Source organism: Gigantopelta aegis, chromosome 12 (genome assembly GCF_016097555.1).
Source record: "Gigantopelta aegis isolate Gae_Host chromosome 12, Gae_host_genome, whole genome shotgun sequence".
Lineage (NCBI taxonomy): Eukaryota > Metazoa > Mollusca > Gastropoda > Neomphalida > Peltospiridae > Gigantopelta > Gigantopelta aegis.
In genome coordinates, this window is record NC_054710.1 from 27,388,513 (window position 1) to 27,408,909 (window position 20,397).

The 20,397-nt window shown below is 40.4% G+C and overlaps 2 protein-coding genes across 2 annotated transcripts; both read left to right on the forward strand.

Moving 5' to 3' along the window:
* Positions 1-1,755: 1,755 nt before the first annotated feature.
* LOC121386370 lies at positions 1,756-3,884 on the forward strand. Its single transcript, XM_041517255.1, has 3 exons — positions 1,756-1,917; positions 2,938-3,086; positions 3,441-3,884. The coding sequence occupies exons 1-3, from the start codon at positions 1,824-1,826 to the stop codon at positions 3,639-3,641; spliced, it is 444 nt and encodes a 147-aa protein (XP_041373189.1). The 5' UTR covers positions 1,756-1,823; the 3' UTR covers positions 3,642-3,884.
* A 4,654-nt stretch (positions 3,885-8,538) lies between these two features.
* LOC121386354 (zinc finger protein 12-like) lies at positions 8,539-20,084 on the forward strand. The gene is made up of 2 exons (XM_041517234.1): positions 8,539-8,591; positions 16,482-20,084. The coding sequence occupies exon 2, from the start codon at positions 16,486-16,488 to the stop codon at positions 19,528-19,530; it is 3,045 nt and encodes a 1,014-aa protein (XP_041373168.1). The 5' UTR covers positions 8,539-8,591; positions 16,482-16,485; the 3' UTR covers positions 19,531-20,084.
* The last annotated feature ends 313 nt before the right edge of the window (positions 20,085-20,397 follow it).

Genomic DNA, 20,397 nt, shown 5'->3' on the forward strand with positions numbered 1-20,397 from the left:
TTAGCCAGACCAAGTATCATACATTAAACAAACATTACTTTCCTTTCCATTAGCCAACAGTAAAATAATATTTGTTGTGTTTAACGACACCACTAGAGCACATTGATTTATTAATCATCGGCTATATGGTAATTTTGACACAGTCGTAGAAAGGAAACCCGCTAAATTTTTCCATTAGTAGCAACGAATATTTTTTACGCACCTTCCCACAGACATGATAGTACATAACACGGCCTTTGATATACCAATCGTGATGCATTGGCTGGAACGAAAAATAGCCCAATGGACCCACCGACGGGGACGGATCCTAGACCGACCGCGCATCAGGCGTGCGCTTTACCACTGGGCTACGTCTCAGCCCATTAGTAATAAACATATGCTAGAGTTTGATCCTTTTTTTTTCAAATTGGAGACGCGGATGAATTTTTTTTCAGTCCGGAATTTTGCTAATTATACATGTTTATGGCATATATTTCACCAGAAGGATGACGTCATGTCATCTTAGGGTATTTTAAGATTTTAAAGTTTATTTATTTAGCCATTTCATTGTCAATAACTAGTAATAACGTGTCAGCAGTAGGCACAATTATGAAGGATTCGTGACAAAAGTATGGGGACTTAAGTTTTAAACAAGTTTTTTTTTTTTTTTAGATCACTGAGACCTGCTGGCTAACCCTTGTGAAAACACGCCCTTTTTCAAAATGGCCGCCATCGTTATATATAGCTAACTATTTAAAGCGACATCCAATATGTGTTGCTTCAAACTTAGCAGAGTTAGAAAAATCCATTTGGAACCATGTACTGTAATGAAGTGTGATATTCAGAAATGTGGGCGTGGCCAGCACCGTGCTTTCTTTTCAAAATGGCCTCCTTCGTCAGTATCCTGCATATTCTTCCAAGCGTTGTATACTAAATCAAAATATGTATATACAGTGTTTTGTGATTCACCCAGCCTGGGGTTTTTTTCTTGTAGCCTACATAGCCTACATATATAAAACTATTTTGGCCCAGTGGTAAAGCGCTCGCTCGATGCGCGGTCGGTCTAGGATCGATCCCCATCGGTGGGCCCATTGGGCTATTTCTCGTTTCACCCAGTGTACCACGACTGGTATATCAAAGGCCGTGCTATGTACTAACCTGTCTGTGAGATAGTGCATATAAAAGATCCCTTGCTGCTAATCGAAAAGAGTAGCCCATGAAGCGGCGACAGTGGGTTTCCTCTCTCAATATCTGTGTGGTCCTTAACCATATGTCCGACGCCATATAACCGTAAATAAAATGTGTTGAGTGCGTCGTTAAATAAAACATTTCTTTTTTTTTCTATTTTGATCAATAAAAAGGGGCGTGCCTTTATCCTACTAGCGAGTACAAATTAAAATGTAATTATTTATTTTTGTATGGCCTCGAGTTATTTCTTAATACGTGTAAATGTACATAACAACGCAATATTAAATTTTATTCATAAGAGTTGTTATTTAAGATGTTTACGGTAACACATGCAGTAATAAACCATTGAGCAAAAGACACCAGGTAAATAGACTCGGAAATCACAGTTTGTACCGTCAGTCTTTGATAACGTCGTGTCACATACACTTTTTTTTATTCATTTTTTTAATCAGGATACCTTTTTGGATTGACAATAAGTTAATCTTTTCAAGGACAAATAACTCAGTTGTACACTTGGTGTCAACAGGGTATTAAGACATACCAAATCTTTACGTCGTAAAAATATTATGTCACAAAACGTCGCGGAGATATTGACTATAACGAAGACATAGAGTGCTCTGTTATCAATGGTGGAAAACAAGATATAACTGTGCAATATGTCACCTAGAAGAGGATACTGTGCATACCATCATGGATGCTCCATCTTTTCCCTAATGCTTTTCGTTTTGGTGGAGTTTCACTGTGTAAATGGTAAGTAAAACCACAAATCTCGGAATGTTGCGCGGTGCGATCGACCTCAAGGGACATATTGGATGTTTATCCCATTCCAACTACTACACGACTGGTATATCAAAGGCTTATGGGTTTGCTCTCGAACTGTATACGACAGGCCAAGTTTCGAAATGACCATATAATGTTAAGCACTAAATAACCGTGGTGGTTTCATAAAAAAAAACATTCCAATTTTATTGATTTATTTATTTTAAAATTAGATAACGGGGAAAATATGAAACAAAGAACAATGGAAGTTATTACAAAACCAGTGAATTGTTTGAGAGGTATGAGTTTGTTAGTTTCTTTCATTGCTTTATTGTGGTTTCTTTGTTGTTGTTTTCTTCTTTGTTTTTCGTTATCTTTTGTTTTGTTTTGTGATGTTTTTTTGTTTGTTTTTTGTTTGTTTATTTTGTTTTGTTTTGTTTTGGGGGTTTTTGTTGTTGTTATTTTTGGGGGGGGGTTTTGTTGTTGGGTTTGTTTTTTGTTGTTGTTGTTGTTGGGGTTTTTTGGGGGTTTTTTTGGGGGGGGGATTGGCGGGAGGGTGTATTTTCTGTTGTTGCTGTTGTTGTTGGGGGGGGGGTTGTTGGGGGGATTTTTTTTAACTGGTCTTTTCTTAAACGTAATTGTCTCTCTCGTTTGTCATTTTGAATAAAGTTCTATTCTCTCTCGCACTTACAGTCTGTGATAATACAGTTTTAAGAGCAGGGTCAGTGGCAACTAATTTGGTGTAATGGAAATGTTTAATATATTCTTTCAGGAGCATTTCTCGCTTCAGCTTGTGCACCACGACTGGTACATCAAAGGCCATGGTATGTGCTACTCTGTCTATGGGATGATTGCTGCTAATCGAACAGAGTAGCACATGAAGTGGCGACAGCGGGTTTCCTCTCTCAATATCTGTGTGGTTCTTAACCATATATCCGACGCCATATAACTGTAAATAAAATGTGTTGAGTGCGGTGTTAAATAAAGCATTTCCTTCCTTCCTTCTTTCAGGAGCAGACGACATCCGGTGTTACTCGTGCAGTGCGGCGTGGACCATCAAGCGCTGTCTCGAGTTGAACGATCCACTGACGTGCGGGTTTGGTGAAGTGTGCTACACGACAGTCACACGGGGAGGATTCCAGTCAGTCAAATATGACAAGGTACACGTACACCATGCCACACACAGTCATATGATTTTATACACAGTCACATATTCCAGTCAAATATGGCAAGGTACACGTACACAAAACTATACACAATTACACGAGGATTCAAATCCGTTAAATAAATAAATAAATAAATAAACATATATATATATATATATATATATATATATATATATATATATATATATATATATATATATATATATGTATAATATTACATGTATTATTATATATTTTATCATTATTATTATTATTATTATTATTATTATTATTATTATTATTGCTATTATTATTATTATTATTATTATTATTGCTATTATTGTTGTTATTATATTAATTTCGTTGCAGGGTTGTATGGAGAAATACCACTGCTTGGACTTACAAAGTCTAAACGACAGAAAGAACTGTAAAATAGACCCGTCCGTTTGTGTGTATTGTTGTGGAAACAGTTTGTGTAATTCGGCCTTTAGATTATTTCAAACAAGTGAATGGATAACACTTCTATTCTTAGGGTTGCTCTGTTTGTTGCTATGTGGACATTTTGTGTAATTCTACATCTAGATTCTTAATAGGGTTGCTATGTGTATTGTTATGTAAGCAGTTTGTGTACTTCTGCCTCTAGATTCGTTCTGTTTTGTAAACAGTGTGTGTGTCATTCTGCCTTTAGATTATCTCAAACCAGTGAATGAATATCACCTTTATTCTTAGGGCTGCTATGTTTATTGTTGTGTGAATAGTTTGTGTTATTCTGCCTTTAGATTATTTTAAACCATTGAATGGCTAACACCTTTATTCTTAGGATTCAGGGGGCGTAGGCTGGGGGGGGGGGGGGGGTTCGGGTGGTGCAAAAACAAAATAGAAAAAGGTCCACTTGGTTCATATTCGAACGCCCCCAGATCCAGATCACGCTACACCCCTGGGATTGCTATGTGTATTGTTGTGTGAACAGTTTATGTAAGGGCATTTAGATTATTTCGAATATTATATTCTTACGGTTGTTATGTGTATTGTTGTGTGAATAGTTTGTGTAATTATGTCTCTAGATGATTACTTCAAACCAGTTAATAGACAACACTTTTATTCTTAGGGTTGCTAGGGGCGGTGCGTAGCCCAGAGATAAAGGCAACACACCACCATTTGTCGTGTCGTTATTTGCTGTAGCAGCTTAATATAGTCCGGTTTAGGAAATAGTTCCTTATAAAAAAAAAAATCTTTTTGAAATCTTTCTTTGATGATTACAGGTAGGCTGACCTCTGTAGTATTTAAATAACCCACTGGTTTGAAGTAACTTGTTCTATGTAGCACTAACTGATAACAACTGTGCAAGTTGTATGGTGTTTAACAGCAACACGAGGCGGTGGTCGGGCATAGGGGCCATTAATTGAAAAATTTCTTAGTCGTCCTATGTTGATTGTTTTTATCCGGTACTTGTCAGTTGAGAGCACTCCCTAAAATGAGTAGTCACATGACCCTCTCGACAGAGTTGTATTTTTCACAGAATTTATTCTGACATAGAAATTGTATTGAACTGCATGGAGTAATTAATGGTGGTGTGTAACCTAAGGCGTTCGCCTGATGCACAATGATTTATTTAATGTTTGTTTAACGACACCCCAGCACAAAAATACATATCGGCTATTGGGTGAATGATTTATTTATCACTGGGGGTGGGACGTAGCCCAGTGGTAAAGCGCCCGCTCGATGCGCGGTCGGTCTGGGATCGATCCCCGTCGGTGGGCCCATTGGGCTATTTCTCGTTCCAGCCAGTGCACCACGACTGGCATATCAAAGGCCGTGGTATGTACTACCCTGTCTGCGGGATGGTGCATATAAAAGATCCCTTGCTACTAATGGGAAAATGTAGCGGGTTTCCTCTCAATGACTGTCAAAAATGACCATATGTTTGACATCCAGTAGCCGATGATTAATAAATCAATGTGCTCTAGTGGTTTCGTTAAACAAAACAAACCTTTTTTTTAAATTTATCACTGGTTATTGGATGTCAAACATTTGGTAAGTCTGACATAGTCTTAGAGAGGAAACCCGTTACATTTTTTTTCCATTAGTAGCAACAGATCTTTTATATGCATCATTTCCCAGACAGGATACCACATGTCACAGCCTTAGATATGTCAGGCGTGGTGCACTGATTGAAGCGAGAAAGATCCCAATGGGATTCCAACGGGAACCGATCCCAGACCGACCGCGCATCAAGCGAATGTTTTACCTCTGTGCTACGTCACGCTCCTAGATTCATTCAAATCCGTGAATGGACAAAACCTATTGATTTCAACAGTGTCAATTCATCATAACGTTGCTTTGCAACTAGTATTCATCATTTTAGAATATTGTGTAACGATCTGCATACCGGTCTGCGACGTGAATAAAATGAATCCTGAATGATAGTTTTGGCTTGGCTCGACGTATTCACAAATGGCAATAGTTTTGGAAATTTTGTTCTATGAATTTACTTTCAAAATAAAATGTCGAACACAAAAGTGTTTCGTTGTTGTTTCTTGCGTATCTCTGTGTGTGTGTGTGTGTGTGTGTGTGTGTGCGCGCGCGCGTGCGTGTACGTGTGACTGTCTGTGTGTGTCGGTCTGCCTGTGTATGTGTGTGTAGTGTGCATGCGTTTGTGTGTGCGTGCGTGCGTGCGTGCGCGTACGTGTGTGTGTGTGTGTGTTTTCAGAGTAGGGGAGGGATGGCCCCTGCTTCCCATGCATATGGTCCTTTGATAGCAAGTCCGTTTACACGGAGATTGATTGTTTTTTAGTGAATCTAATTCCCACTTCCACCACTGTCTTCACGCCTGCTAAGCATTTCACCCTAATTTCCTCTTTTCATCCAAATTTGACCATTTCCCCGTCATCACCTTTTCCTCGTGAGGAATAGCCTGGATGCTCCCCTACCAAAAAGTGGCATTAAATAAAAACGGTTTAAAATACACTATATACACATAAGCTAGGGTTTTTTTAATTTATTTAACGACACCACTAAAATACATTGACTTATTTATCGTCGGTTAGTGGATGTCAAACATTTGATAATCATTGACATATAGTCTTAAAGAGGAGACCAGCTACATATTTCCATTAGTAGCAAGGGGTATTTTACATGCGCCATCAAACAGATAACATACCACGCATTAGCACAGCCAGGATTTTATATTGAGGGAGTGGGTGGGGCAACCAACACTATGTATGTGTGTGTGTGTGTGTGTGTGTGTGTGTGTGTGTGTGCGTGCGCGCGCGTGCGTGGGTGTGTGAGTGTGTGTGTGTGCGCGCGTACTGGATGATTTTTATAAAATTTAATAGTTTCAAACACACACACATACACACACAGCACACACACACATACACATACACACCCTCTCACACATACATACACACCATCTCTCTCTCTCATACACACACACACACACACACATTCACACACACACACACACATACACACACACACACACGGCTACGTCACTAATACCACGGCCGTTGATATACCAGTTGTGGTGTACTGGCTGAAACAGAAAATTGCCCAATCGGCCCACCGACGGTGAATCAATGTGCTCCAGTGGTGTCGTTAAACAAAACAAACTTTAACGTTATTGCTGGGGGTTTCCAAATTATTAGTGGTATAAGGGGAATAACTCCTATATAAAAAAAGAAATTGATTTGGCTTCCCATTCCTCTAGAAATTGCCTCACCCACCGTCTCACCCACACTCCAGATATCGAAGGCGTTAGAGTCATACCTAGTGGAAAATAGGGACCAGACAACTCGGCCTGTGGGACAACTCGGCCCAGACAACTCTGGGCCGAGTTATTAGACTGATAGACGGGGCATGCTGTGACACATTATATGCGTGTTAAGTATGATAGTTGGCCATGTCGTAGTATTGTACTATAGTAATAATAATGCATTATACTGATAGATACCGCTAAATATATGGTCACCATTAAGAATGACAATTGTGCATGTCGTACACGCATATCGTAGTTTTTAGAAGTATTGTACTATAGAAATAACGCAAAAGACATCATTTGCCAATTTCTCACATTTATTACATTAAACACACATATGTACACATATACATAAATAGTTATAATAATGAAATAAAACACCAATCACCAAAAGAACATAGAAATAACGCAAAAGACATCATTTGCCAATTTCTCACATTTATTACATTAAACACACATATGTACACATATACATAAATAGTTATAATAATGAAATAAAACACCAATCACCAAAAGAACATAGAAATAATGCAAAAGACATCATTTGCCAATTTCTCACATTTATTACATTAAACACACATATGTACACATATACATAAATAGTTATAATAATGAAATAAAACACCAATCACCAAAAGAACATTATACAAAATGACCGTAGGAGTGGGGGTGGTAAAGAAATAATCAGAACACAATGAAATTGTCTTCTCCAGTTATACCAAAAAAAAAAGAGAAAAGAAGTAAACAAGAAAAGAAGAAAAGAAAAAATCCACTTTTAAGCAACAACAACAAAACAAAAATTTAATTTTTTTTTTTATTTATTAAAAAACCCCCCAATAAATCTATGCCCTTGTCATCCTGGATACGCTTATGCCCCTCAAAACCGATATTCTGTTCGTATTTTATATTTAAATAAATAATTTATAATTTACTTTTGAAAATCATTTAAATCAAACAAGACTTAGTATGCTAAACCCCTGCGCGTGCTGTAACCTTACCGTGGTGCAGGGGTGTAACATTCTCTTTGAGAATGGCCAATACAGCACAAACTGAAATTTTGAATAAAAGTCAGTATCTATCTGTGATATTTGTATTTTTGCACAATTCTTTAAATCTTGAATTTTTATATTGATGTTGATCATCACCTTATTTGTTTGCATTACCATAGTTTGACACCCAAAAGCCGATGTATTTTTCGTGCTGGGGTGTCGTTAAACATTTATTCATTCATAGTACCGGCATCGGTGGCGTCGTGGTTAGGCCATCGGTCTACAGGCTGGTAGGTACTGGGTTCGGATCCCAGTCGAGGCATGGGATTTTTAATCCAGATACCGACTCCAAACCCTGAGTGAGTGCTCCGCAAGGCTCAATGGGTAGGTGTAAACCACTTGCACCGACCAAGTGATCCATAACTGGTTCAACAAAGGCCATGGTTTGTGCTATCCTGCCTGTGGGAAGCGCAAATAAAAGATCCCTTGCTGCTAATCGGAAAGAGTAGCCCATGTAGTGGCGACAGCGGGTTTCCTCTCCAAATCTGTGTGGTCCTTAACCATACGTCTGATGCCATATAACCGTGAATAAAATGTGTTGAGTGCGTCGTTAAATAAAACATTTCTTTTTTTTTCTTTCCTTTCATTCATAGTATGCTAAACAGAGTAGATGCTCTAATATCAATGGAGGAGATCACACCAAATACAAAAATGTAATGAGGTTGGAAGGTTCGTGTAGGATTTTTGTCAATTTTTGGCGTGACCCATTCTCGGGTAAGACATCACATTTTTTATTGTGTTGCAGATTGAAAGACAAAGCATCGCTTGATATATTTACTTATTCGTGGTATAGTAAAATGTTGCGGATCGCCGAACAAAGGAGTAAAATTGCCTGTGTCATAGCTAATTGTTGGACAATACCTGGTCACCGGACCAGACCAGTGGTGAAAAATACGGATTTTCCATTTCCTGTATCAGCTTTTCTGGGCTCGAACTTAACGACGGCACCGATGGCAATAGGCGTCATTGAGATAAAAATTGCCATGGGTCATGAGCATTACCAACAGCACTTTTGTGCCACTGGATAAAAATTACTGACATGGCTTAACATTTGTACATCTGAAATATGTCCACATGCAACAGAATAACCTTTTAGTCATATTTATTTGCTGCAAAGATTACTCTTTTTATTAATGCTAAATAGGCCATTTCATTTCGTTTCGTACACCGGTAAGGTCATATCACCCTTTATGTGTGTCATTTTGCCCCTGGTGTATTTTGTTGGGGTTGCAGTGGTGGGGAAAAGCCCTTTTTCCCAGTCTGGGACTGATTCTCTATCTCTGAGACTGAATTTTTTTTTTTTAAATGTGTGTTTGTCAGTCCCACTTTTGTCATTCTTGTTGGTCCGAAGCACCCATCCATTTCTATTATGGTAACAAATTCCTATCCCTTGAAGTGGACTGGCCTGCCCAGACATCGGTATCTCGTGCATGATTTAAAATAATAAATAAATAGTGGTCAATATGGCTGGTGTTTCAGACGTCTGTGATTTTAAAGTCTGCCTAAGTATATATATATGGCCAGTCACTGAAGTCGGACCTACAGTAGTGTCAATCCACTGCCACTAGGCTAGACATTTGTCAAAGTCGCTGAGGCGGTCAAGAGATTAAACAGACGTAGGCCTAAACAAAAACATCATTCTTGGTGAGAGAGCCATCAGGGTATTACACTCCAATTAAAACAAAGGACCCAGAGTTTGCAACTGGTTACAATCAACACCTGTCAACAAGTGTGTATGGAGCTCTGTCGGGTTGAGTGTCCTAGTCCAAAGCAACAGGTTTTTGTGCAATACAAATGCAGGGCCCGTTGTCCCATTTTTGACATTTGCGACTGTGTCATGTGATTTCGGGCACCTTTTGATTGCGAATAACTTAATTCATTATATAGGGAATAACTGGTTACTGTCTTAAGATAGCGGCTTTATCCTGCGAAGGTTAGAATAGCGAATGCAGCGAGGCTCTGCCGAGCTGCATTCGCCATTTGACCTGAGCAGGATAAAGCCGCTATCTTAAGACAGTAACCAGTTATTTCTTTTATCCTGCAATCCCACAAGAATAGTCGGAGAATCATTATTTAATCCAATTTTGTGTCCGCAAATCGAGTATCGTCAACCTAGCAAGGCTTTTGCCGTATGACGTCATACAAGATACATGACGTCATTCTTTGTAAGACACTGGATACATTTGTCACATTGGAAAAGCATTTCTAAACTGTAATTCATAAATTTATACATATACAAGTTTGGTATTGTTGTCTCAAAACGTAAAGTTATTTGTATTTACTGTACTAAAACAAATGATTTAAATAGTATGTTTATTGAAAATCTAGTCTGAAATACTTGAGTCGAGTCGGGGTTATGTCACGTGACTTATATTTTTAGTCAGTGACCAAAAATATAGCGATTTATCTAGTCATCATATCTTGCCAATGAAGATTGTGGGATAAAAAGATATCAAGCTGCAATTTGCTATATTAGCTAATTCATACCTGGAGAATCTATAATTGTACTCATTTTGTACATATCTGTCATAGTTTCTGACCTGGAGACCCCTAAAGATTTTTATCATTCAGAAATGATATTTGTTATATTTTGGGGGACTATTACTCCTTGATTAGTTATCACAGATACAAACTGTTATTTGATTTGAAGTATATACCTATAGATGTTTCTTAATGAGAAAGCTTATCTGAATCAAATGTTTTATTAATGTGTAGTTAGGGTCCAAAGTTGAGAAGAAAAAATAAATTGTGAAAAATATACCTGCATACCAGGGGTGGTTTGACCATGTGGGCTATTACCCAGCATCATGTGCTTTTAACATGAGCAACTCCTGTGCATATGCTATATATGTACCAAGTTTTGACTTTGTGGCTCAACTCCTTGATAGTTAAATGAACTTACATTTATAACCCCCGTACAGGAGCTCGTGAAATTGTCAAGTGATTTCGGAGGCTTTTTGGATGCTAGTAACTTTTTTAATTATAAAGATATCAAACTGCAATTTGCTGTATTAGAATCTATAATTGTACTCATTTTGTACATATCTGTCATAGTTTCTGACCAGGGGACCCTAAAGTTTTATTTTTTTTCATTGGAAATGATATTTTTTATATTTTGGGGGACTATTACTCCCTGATTATTTATCACAGATACAAACTGTTATTTGATTTGAAGTATATACCTATAGATGTTTCTTTATGACAAAGCTTATCTCAATCAAATGAAATATTAATGTGTAGTTAGGGTCCAAAGTTGAGAAAACAATAATAAAATGTGGAAAATATACCTGCATACCAGGGGTGGTTTGACAAATGGGGCTGCCAAACGTCGAAAGCAAGGAGGCAAAATGCAGTGAAAACGTATATTATACAACAATACATGGTACGCACATGACTAAATATGGTTCCATCACGTGGTACCAACTAAACGCCAAATAAGTCCAACCAGGACCCAAACATCCGTGTTAAATACTCACAGATAATGTTTATACACATTTATACATTTTGCCGTTGGTCGGGAGCTTTTTATCCGACGGCACAAAAGTGCCATTGGTGACACCCCCACCCCCAGTTTTTATGTCACCGACGGCAATTGCTGTTATTGCCGTTGTTAAGTTCGAGCCCTGGAGTGGGAATCGGTGCCTACCCAGTGGTAGGCAGCCATTCCATGTTTTCAGTATACAGTGTTCAAGATTAATGGTATCCCGATATCCCGGGGAATACCAGAATTTAATTTTGGATACCAGACTTCAAGAACCCAGTATCCCACCGGGATACCATATAATACTAAATTCTCAGGTGGGATACCAGATTTTGAAATGTTAGTATCCAACTGGGATACTGGCCCAAATTTTTAATCTCAAACACTGGTATAACACCTGGAAAGCTAATGGCATCATTAGAAAGTGACATCATTGTGATGCCCGCAAATGTTTAATTTTTCACCTCGGGCTACTGCCTTCGGTCCAAAATGACATTTGCGGGACCAAATAGACAATAACACCCACAAATCTTAAAAGGCCACATGGTTATCTCCTAAATAATACATGTATACATACAGTTGGATCCTGTTGGCTCAAACCCTGTCTGTGCTCAAGAAAATGTTTGACCTATCGGATAGTTCATTCGGTCAACAATGTGCAAGTGTAAGTCGGGACTTCGTTGTTGGTTCGAGGGGTGGGACGTAGCCCAGTGGTACAGCGCTCACTCGATGCGAGGTCAGTGTGGCATCGATCCCCGTTGGTGGGCCCATCGGGTTATTTCTCGTTCCAGCCAGTGCACCACGACTGGTATATCAAAGGCCGTGGTATGTGCTATTTTGTCTGTGGCATGATGCATATAAAAGATCCCTTGTTGCTAATCGAAAAGAGTAGCCCATGAAGTGGCAACAGCGGGTTTCCTCTCTCAGTATCTGTGTGGTCCTTGACCATATGTCATGACGCCATATAACCGTAAATAAAATGTGTTCAGTGTGTCGTTAAATAAAACATTTCCTTCCTTCCTTCATTGTTGGTTCGAGAGTTGGGTGTATTTGACCCTTCCGAGTTCGACCCAATGAGATTCTACTGTATTTTAATCAGCAATATTCGTACTGGAAACCTAAACAATGACATTCCTTCTTTTTGTTGGTTTTGGTTTTACATTACAACTTTGTACATAATTCTACAACCACATTCTCAGTGATTTTCACAGAGCCATATATGCTGATACCAAAGATTGGTTTGGTTAATGACACCACTCAGAGATTTATCCAGATGTTCTGTGGGTCTGAACATAGGCCCCTTCCCAAAAGAATGTGGCACTGAAAATTCCCATTTCTGTCCTACAAATTCTCAATATATATATGAAGAGTTTAGGTGCAAAACGCAATATATCAATTTTTTTCATCTTCAGTAAAAGTGATTTTTTTTAATTGGCATATATCGCGTATAAGGATCAGTCGTGTTTTGCGGCAAATCAGCGGGCCTACGATTAGCCCTTACTGACATACAGTAATAGCTTGAACTAAAAAAAGAAAGAAAATGGTTTATATCGCATTTTGTGCCTGAACTCTTCATATATTTAATTATGTATGTTCCAATAAATTAATTTATCAGTTTCTACTGTATCATTCAGTGGTCTAAAACAAATATCCCAAGTATGGTTTATTCATGCTAATTTTCCCAATCCCATCAGGCATTGGGATCCTGTGAAAATATCCCGGCAAAATCCCTGCCACTAGAGCACATTAATTTATTAATCATCGGCTATTGGATGTCAAACATTTGGTAATTTTAACATATAGTCTTAGTGAGAAAACCTGCTACATTTATACACTGGGAAGAAAGGAAGGAAGGAAGGATTGTTTAACGTGTACATTCAGAGCAAGCTGTTGTAGCACCCCCCTATCTTGGGCACAGGCACCGACCTCAACCGGTTTCTCTGTCCAGGACAGGAAAGGTGGTGGGGCGGGGGGGGTTAGGAGGGAGGACCGCTTTACACTAGTAGCAAGGGATCTTTTATATGCACCATCCCACAGTCAAGATGGCACAAACCACTGCCTTTGTTAAATACCAGTCGTGGTGCACTGGCTGGAACAAGAAATAGCCCAACAGTGTTCGAGATTGAAAATGTTTGATCAGTATCCCAGTTGGATACTAACAGTTCAAAATCTGGTATCCCACCTGAGAATTTAGTATCCCACTTTTGGATATGTTTACCTGGCGGTAGCGTCGTGGTTAGCCCATCGGTCTACAGGCTGGTAGGTACTGGGTTCGGATCCCAGTCGAGGCATGGGATTTTTAATCCAGGTACCGACTCCAGACCCCGAGTAAGTGCTCCACAAGGCTCAATGGTAGGTGTAAACCACTTGCACCGACCAGTGATCCATAACTGGTTCAACAAAGGCCATGGTTTGTGCTATCCTGCCTGTGGGAAGTGCAAATAAAAGATCCCTTGCTGCCTGTCGTAAAAGAGTTGCCAATGTGGCGACAGCGGGTTTCCTCAAAAAAAACCCTGTCAGAATGACCATATGTTTGACGTCCAATAGCCTTTGATAAGAAAAAAAAATCAATGTGCTCTAGTGGTGTGGTTAAATAGAACAAACTTTACTTTTGTTTACCTGACATTCAAATATCAAGCAAGCCAATTTTAATTTTAATAAATGAAAAAGGCTGTGTTGGTAGAAAACATTTCATAATGGGTCCTTTTTTTCAGTGATTTTATCGACTTTGGAATTACTAGGCCTAATTAAGGAACACTTAGACTGGAAGAAAACATCCCAACAAAAACAATATCGACCTAGCAGTTCCCATTTTATTTTTTACTGTGCCGCTATTGCTCCAGTGTAGCATTAGACTGGGTACGAGTTGGGAGAAATATTGTTACGGCGTAGCATTGGCCATGGTACGAGCTTGAAAATAAGTACTGTTACTTAACTACGTCCCTAAATGACGACGTTCATTGTTAGAACGAAAAATAAAAACTCAGGATTGAAAAAAAACAAACATTATGTGGTATCCTGGTGGGATACTGGGCTCTTGAAGTCAGGTATGCAAAATTAAAATCTGGTATCCCCGGGATATCGGGATACCATTAATCTCGAACACTGCCCAATGGGCCCACCGACAGGAATTGATCCCAGAACCGACCACGCATCAAGCGAGTGCTACATCCTGCTCCATGCTAATACCAGGGCTCGAACTTAAGAATTTGTTGCCCACAGCAATATTTGGTTTTAATTGCTATGGGTGAAACCGCCCACCTATGGTAATTTTGAACCTGCTTATGGCAGTTTAATTTTTTTTTAATTTTTGCAACATAATTATATAAATACAATGTATATCTGAAAGGTTATTTTGTTTCTATATGTAGGTATATTTGAAATGTTGAAAGTGTTAAATACACATGAACTGGCACATAATGTATCCCAGGTGTATATATTTTGGCGTCGTTGATGAGCTTTGCCGATGCAACCCCTGCAATTACTCGCGGCAGTCGGCAATGCTGTGGAGTTTTTCATTTTCCACGGCACATTTCTATATGTAGGTATATTTGAAATGTTGAAAGTGTTAAATACACATGAATTGACACATAATGTATCCCAGGTGTATATATTTTGGCGTCGTTGATGAGCTTTGCGGATGCAACCCCTGCAATTACTCGCGGCAGAATTGTTTTTCAAAGCATGTAATTCTTTGCCGTGGACATTTTCTTAATTGTAAGGGATGCGGACGGCAGTAGTTTTTATCTAGCGGCAAAGAAGTGCAGTCAGTGAAAGAAAGAAATGTTTTATTTAAGGACACACTCAACACATTTTATTTATGGATATAAGGCGTCAGACATATGGTTAAGGACCACACAGATTTTGAGAGGAAACCCGCTGTCGCCACTACATGGGTTACTCATTCCGATTAGCAGCAAGGGATCTTTTATTTGCGCTTCCCACAGGCAGGATAGCACAAACCATGGCCTTTGTTGAACCACAACGCCACCGAGGCCGGTGCTTGCAGTCAGTGATGGTTGCGACCTATGACAATTTATATTAAGTGCCTTAATTGTAGGATAGGGGCAGGACGTAGCCCAATGGTAAAGCACTTGCTTGATGCGCAGTCGGTCTGGGATCGATTCTCGTCGGTGGGCCCATTGGACTATTTTTCGTTCCAGCCAGTGCACCACGACTGGTATATCAAAGGCTGTGGTACATGTATGTGCTACATTGTCTGTGGGATGGTGTATATAAAAGAACCCTTGCTGCTAATCGAAAAGAGTAGCCCATGAAGTGGTGACAACAGGTTTCCACTCAATATATGTGGTCCTTAACCATATGTCTGACTACATATGACTGTAAATAAAATGTGTTGAGTGCATCGCTAAATAAAACATTTCTTTTCTTTTTTTTAATTGTAGGATATTAAACAGTTCCATTTCTTATCGTGTTTCGTACCGAAAAATGTTATGGTAGGCAACCTACCTTAAGTTGAAATGAAATGAAATAAGGTAGGCAGGACATTTAATTCTGCAGATTTTGTGTTATCTCTATCAGGTACATGTACATGTATTTACTTTGTTATTATATTGTATTAGCTTGCCATTGCAGAATGATGTGAATGTCGAAGTTTAAAGTTTGTTTCGTTTAACAACACTACTAGATAGCTCTCTACATTAACTTTTCATCTACAGGGATTCTAGATTATGGTAGCCCCACTCCCATGGCTAGTGATTATTCAATGTTGGGCTAGTAAATAACTACTATTGCCATGCCAGACAGGGCTTCTAGATTATGGTAGTACAAATGGATTAATTAATCATCGGCTATATGATGTCAAATATCTGGTCATTCTGACACAGTCATCTGAGGAAACCAACTAAATGTTTCTATTAGCAGCAAGGGATCTTTTATATGCACTTTCCCACAGACAGGAAATCCCATACTGGTAACAGCTTTTGACCAGTTGTGATGTAATGGTTGGAATTGATCCACCGAGGTGGTTGGATCCTGTGACACGAGCACTCAACAAACTGAGGTAAAACCTGACCCAAACTTCGAGGGCTGCATTCAGAGAATTCAGATTCAGATTAGGGTTTCATTAAATTCACATATTTTTTCTTCTTTTCTCATTTTAGAAAGATGACTTCTACAAATCCACCTGTCCTCCCACAACATGTCTACAGGAACATCAGTATGAGAGACTTTGATGACTCGACCCATGACAACGATAGAAAAGATCCTCATGTGTTGGAACAGGACACCCTGGAGCAAGCAGAAGAAACTGCAAATCGGGACCATCCAAAGGTTAAGGTGGAACAAGTGGATGATGACAATGATTCTGACTGCAGTAGGATGGAAGATCTGTCAAAGAAAAACCTTCACCAGAAAGAAGAACGTTTTCGTGGAAATCATGACCTTTTACACCATGACCCACATACATGTTCATCTTCTGTGGAAATGAGTCATGATACAGACTCCAGTATGACAAAGGATGGCAAAAATAGCTTAATGCATGACAATGGCAAACCATTTGTGGAGAAGCAATTCAGTTTATGTGATGATCAGGGTGATTCTCCTACAGCGAACAGCCATGTGTTGCACCATTGTAGTAAAAAGAAAGACAGTCATGCTTTGTTTCATCATGGTCAGCCGGAAAGGCCAGTAAAGTACAGTAATATGTACTTACAAGAGAAGATGGTGAAAAATAAAAATGAAGATTCGCATTGTGTCAAAAAGAAAAACGATGTAGAGGATGGCCACGGGGTGTTTGACCATGACCAGCAAGACATTCCAGTACTTTACAGCAATAAATGTCTTAATGATGGTGCGGGAAGTGATAACAATGAGAATATTTCCAGTGACACCGACCAGCAAAAACCACCGGTTGAGAAATGTGATAAAGGTTCTTGTGATGAGGAAATGCCTATAAACTACAGCCAAAAACATTCACCTATCAAAGAGGAACCTTGCTGTAAGAGTCCTAAAATGGACACTAACTGTAGAACTTCAGTACAGAGAAAACGGGGAATTTCCAGTCATAATAGTGAAAAAGCTTTAAACCCACCTCAAAAAGTGTTTTCTGGCCAAAACAGTGGTAACAATTTACGTCAGGGTGGTGATGACCCAAAAGCAAATGCTTTACACCAGAGTAAGTCTTCTGTAAAAGGTTGTGGGGAGATGTTGAGTGATGGTGATGATGATGATGATGATCCTCTAGACGATGTTTTACACCAGAGCAAGTCTTCTGTAAACCATTGTAACATGTTGTGTGATGACCCACAAGATGTTACTACAGCTGTTGATCAAAATCAACAGATAATGTCTGTGAACGGTGACAAGGCAAACCCTGGAGACTTCCCAGATGACAATTTAACCATATCCTTTTACAATACTAAACTCCCAGCAGAGGACTGTCCAATGTTGCTAAATGAAGACAGGGGCAATTGTATTTTTGAAGATGAGGACAAGGACAAGGACAAGAGTTATCCTGTTAAGGAGGAATCAGCTGATGGTCAGGTTCTGGATGCACCAAGCCAGAAGGTTCTAGATGCTTTGGTTCCTGGTCGTATTCCTCCCATACCTTCTGAGCATCATCAAAAAGTGTGTCCACCAGCTCCTTCAGAATGTCAGCAAGATGTATTTCCACCAACACCTTCAGAGCAGCAGAAAGATACGTTTCCACTATCATCTTCAGAGGACCAGCAAGATTCGTGTCCATCATCACCTTCAGAGCACCAGCGAGATTCGTTTCCACCATCACCGTCAGAGCACCAGCCAGAAACGTTCGAAAGTAAAAACTCGACAGACGGCAAAGCCATCCCACTTCATCCCGAGAAGGAGGAGAGTGTGTATATGTGCGGAGAGTGTCTGCAGTGCTTCACCAGCAGCACGCTCCTCCGAAGTCACATGGTCGTGCACACGACCGAGCGTCCATACGTGTGCGAAGTCTGCACCAAGTCGTTCGCTCGGCGGGAGTGTCTGAAACGTCACATGTTGATTCACTCGGGCGAGAAACCGTACAAATGCGAGGAGTGTGAGCTGACGTTCCGGGAGAGCGGCCACCTGAAGCGGCACATGATCCAGCACACGGGCGACCAGACCTACAGCTGTCCCGTCTGCTCGTACTGTTTCGCAGACAGCGGCCGCCTGAAAACCCACATGTTGACGCACACGGGAGAAAAACCCTTTGAGTGTAACGTGTGTCTGAAGAGGTTCTCGCAGCGCGGGAATCTGAAGATCCACATGACCATCCACACAGGCGAACGACCATACCAGTGCGGAATCTGCTCCAAGTCGTTCTCCGAGAACAGGACCCTCAAGAGACACCTGTTAGTCCACACGGGGGAAAAGCCTTTCGTGTGTAACGTGTGTATGAAGACTTTCTCCCAGAGCGGGCATCTCAGGACCCATTTGACCACGCACACTGGGGAGAGACCGTACCGCTGCGATCAGTGCTCGAAATCATTCTCGGACAGTGGAAATTTGAAGAGACACATGCTGGTGCATACGGGACAGAAGCCATTCCAGTGTGAGATCTGTGCTAAAAGGTTTTCCCAGAAGTGCAGTCTGGACGCCGACATGTTGGTTCACGCTGGTCAGAAGCCGTACAAATGTCAGATCTGTTCGAAATCGTTCACCCAGAACAGCACCCTGAAAAGACACATGCTCGTCCACGGCAAAGGCAAACCTTACAAGTGCGACGAATGTGGTAAGACTTTCTCTCAGAGTGGATACCTAAAGACACACCTGCTGCTTCATTCGGGCAACAAGCCCTTCAAGTGCGACATATGTTCCAGAGAGTTCACCAACTACAGCAGCCTGAAGAAGCACTGGCTGGTACACACTGGGGAGAAACCTTTCGAGTGCCGCGTATGCCACAAGGGATTCTCCCAGAGTGGACAGCTCAACCGGCACATGTCTGTGCACACGGGGGACAAGCCGTACCAGTGTGACGAGTGCCTCAAGTGTTTCACGGAGCGCGGGTCCCTTAAGAAGCACATGCTCGTGCACACGGGAGAAAGACCGTTTGAGTGTGACGTGTGCGGGAAGACTTTCTCTCAGCGTGGAAATCTCAAGACTCACCTGGCCATACACGCAGCGGACGGCAGTGGCGGGGATAGCGGCGGTGATGGTGTAATGAGTTCAGAGAACGTGCAGAGTCTTCTGAAGACGATAGGTTTCTAAAGAAAACGTCCAGTCTTGTAAAACCAAAAGAATTAAGTCTTCTCAAAACAATAGGATTCTGAAGAAAAAGTCCAAAGTATTCTCAAAACAACAGGGTTCCAAAGAAAACGCCCAGTCTTGTAAAACCAATAGAATTCCAAAGAGATCATTCAGTCTTCTTAAAAGAATGAAATTCTCAAGGAAATATCCAGTCTTTTACTTCTAAAAACAATGGGATAATATTCTGTAATCGAACCTGGAATGAACAATTGAAAAATGTTCTGTCATGTGCACCATGTACATGTAGATTATTTCCATGCATACAGTGAGCAATTACCATTCGCTTCCCATTTAGCCTTAGAGAGGAAACCCGCAACATGTTTCCATTAGTAGCTAGGGATCTTTTATATGGGGGCGGGACGTAGCCCAGTGGTAAAGCGAGGGCTCACTCTATGCGCGGTCGGACTGGGATCGATCCCCGTCGGTGAGCCCATTGGGCTATTTCTCGTTCCAGCCAGTGCACCACGACTGGTATATCAAAGGCCGTGGTATATACTATCCTGTCTGTGGGATGGTGCATATAAAAGATCCCTTGCTGCTAATCGAAAAGAGTAGCCCATGAAGTGGCGACAGCGGGTTTCCTTTCTCAATATCTGTGTGGTTCTTAACCACGTCTGACGCCATATAACCGTAATACAATGTGTTGAGTGCGTTGTTAAATAAAACATATCTTGTTTTCTTTTATATGTACCATACGACAGACAGGATAGCACATACCACGGTCTTTGATATACCAGTCGTGGTGCTCTTGTTGGGACGGGGGAAACTCCAATCAGATAATGGGTCCACTGCGGTGATTCGATCCTATGACCTAACCACGCCAGGCTA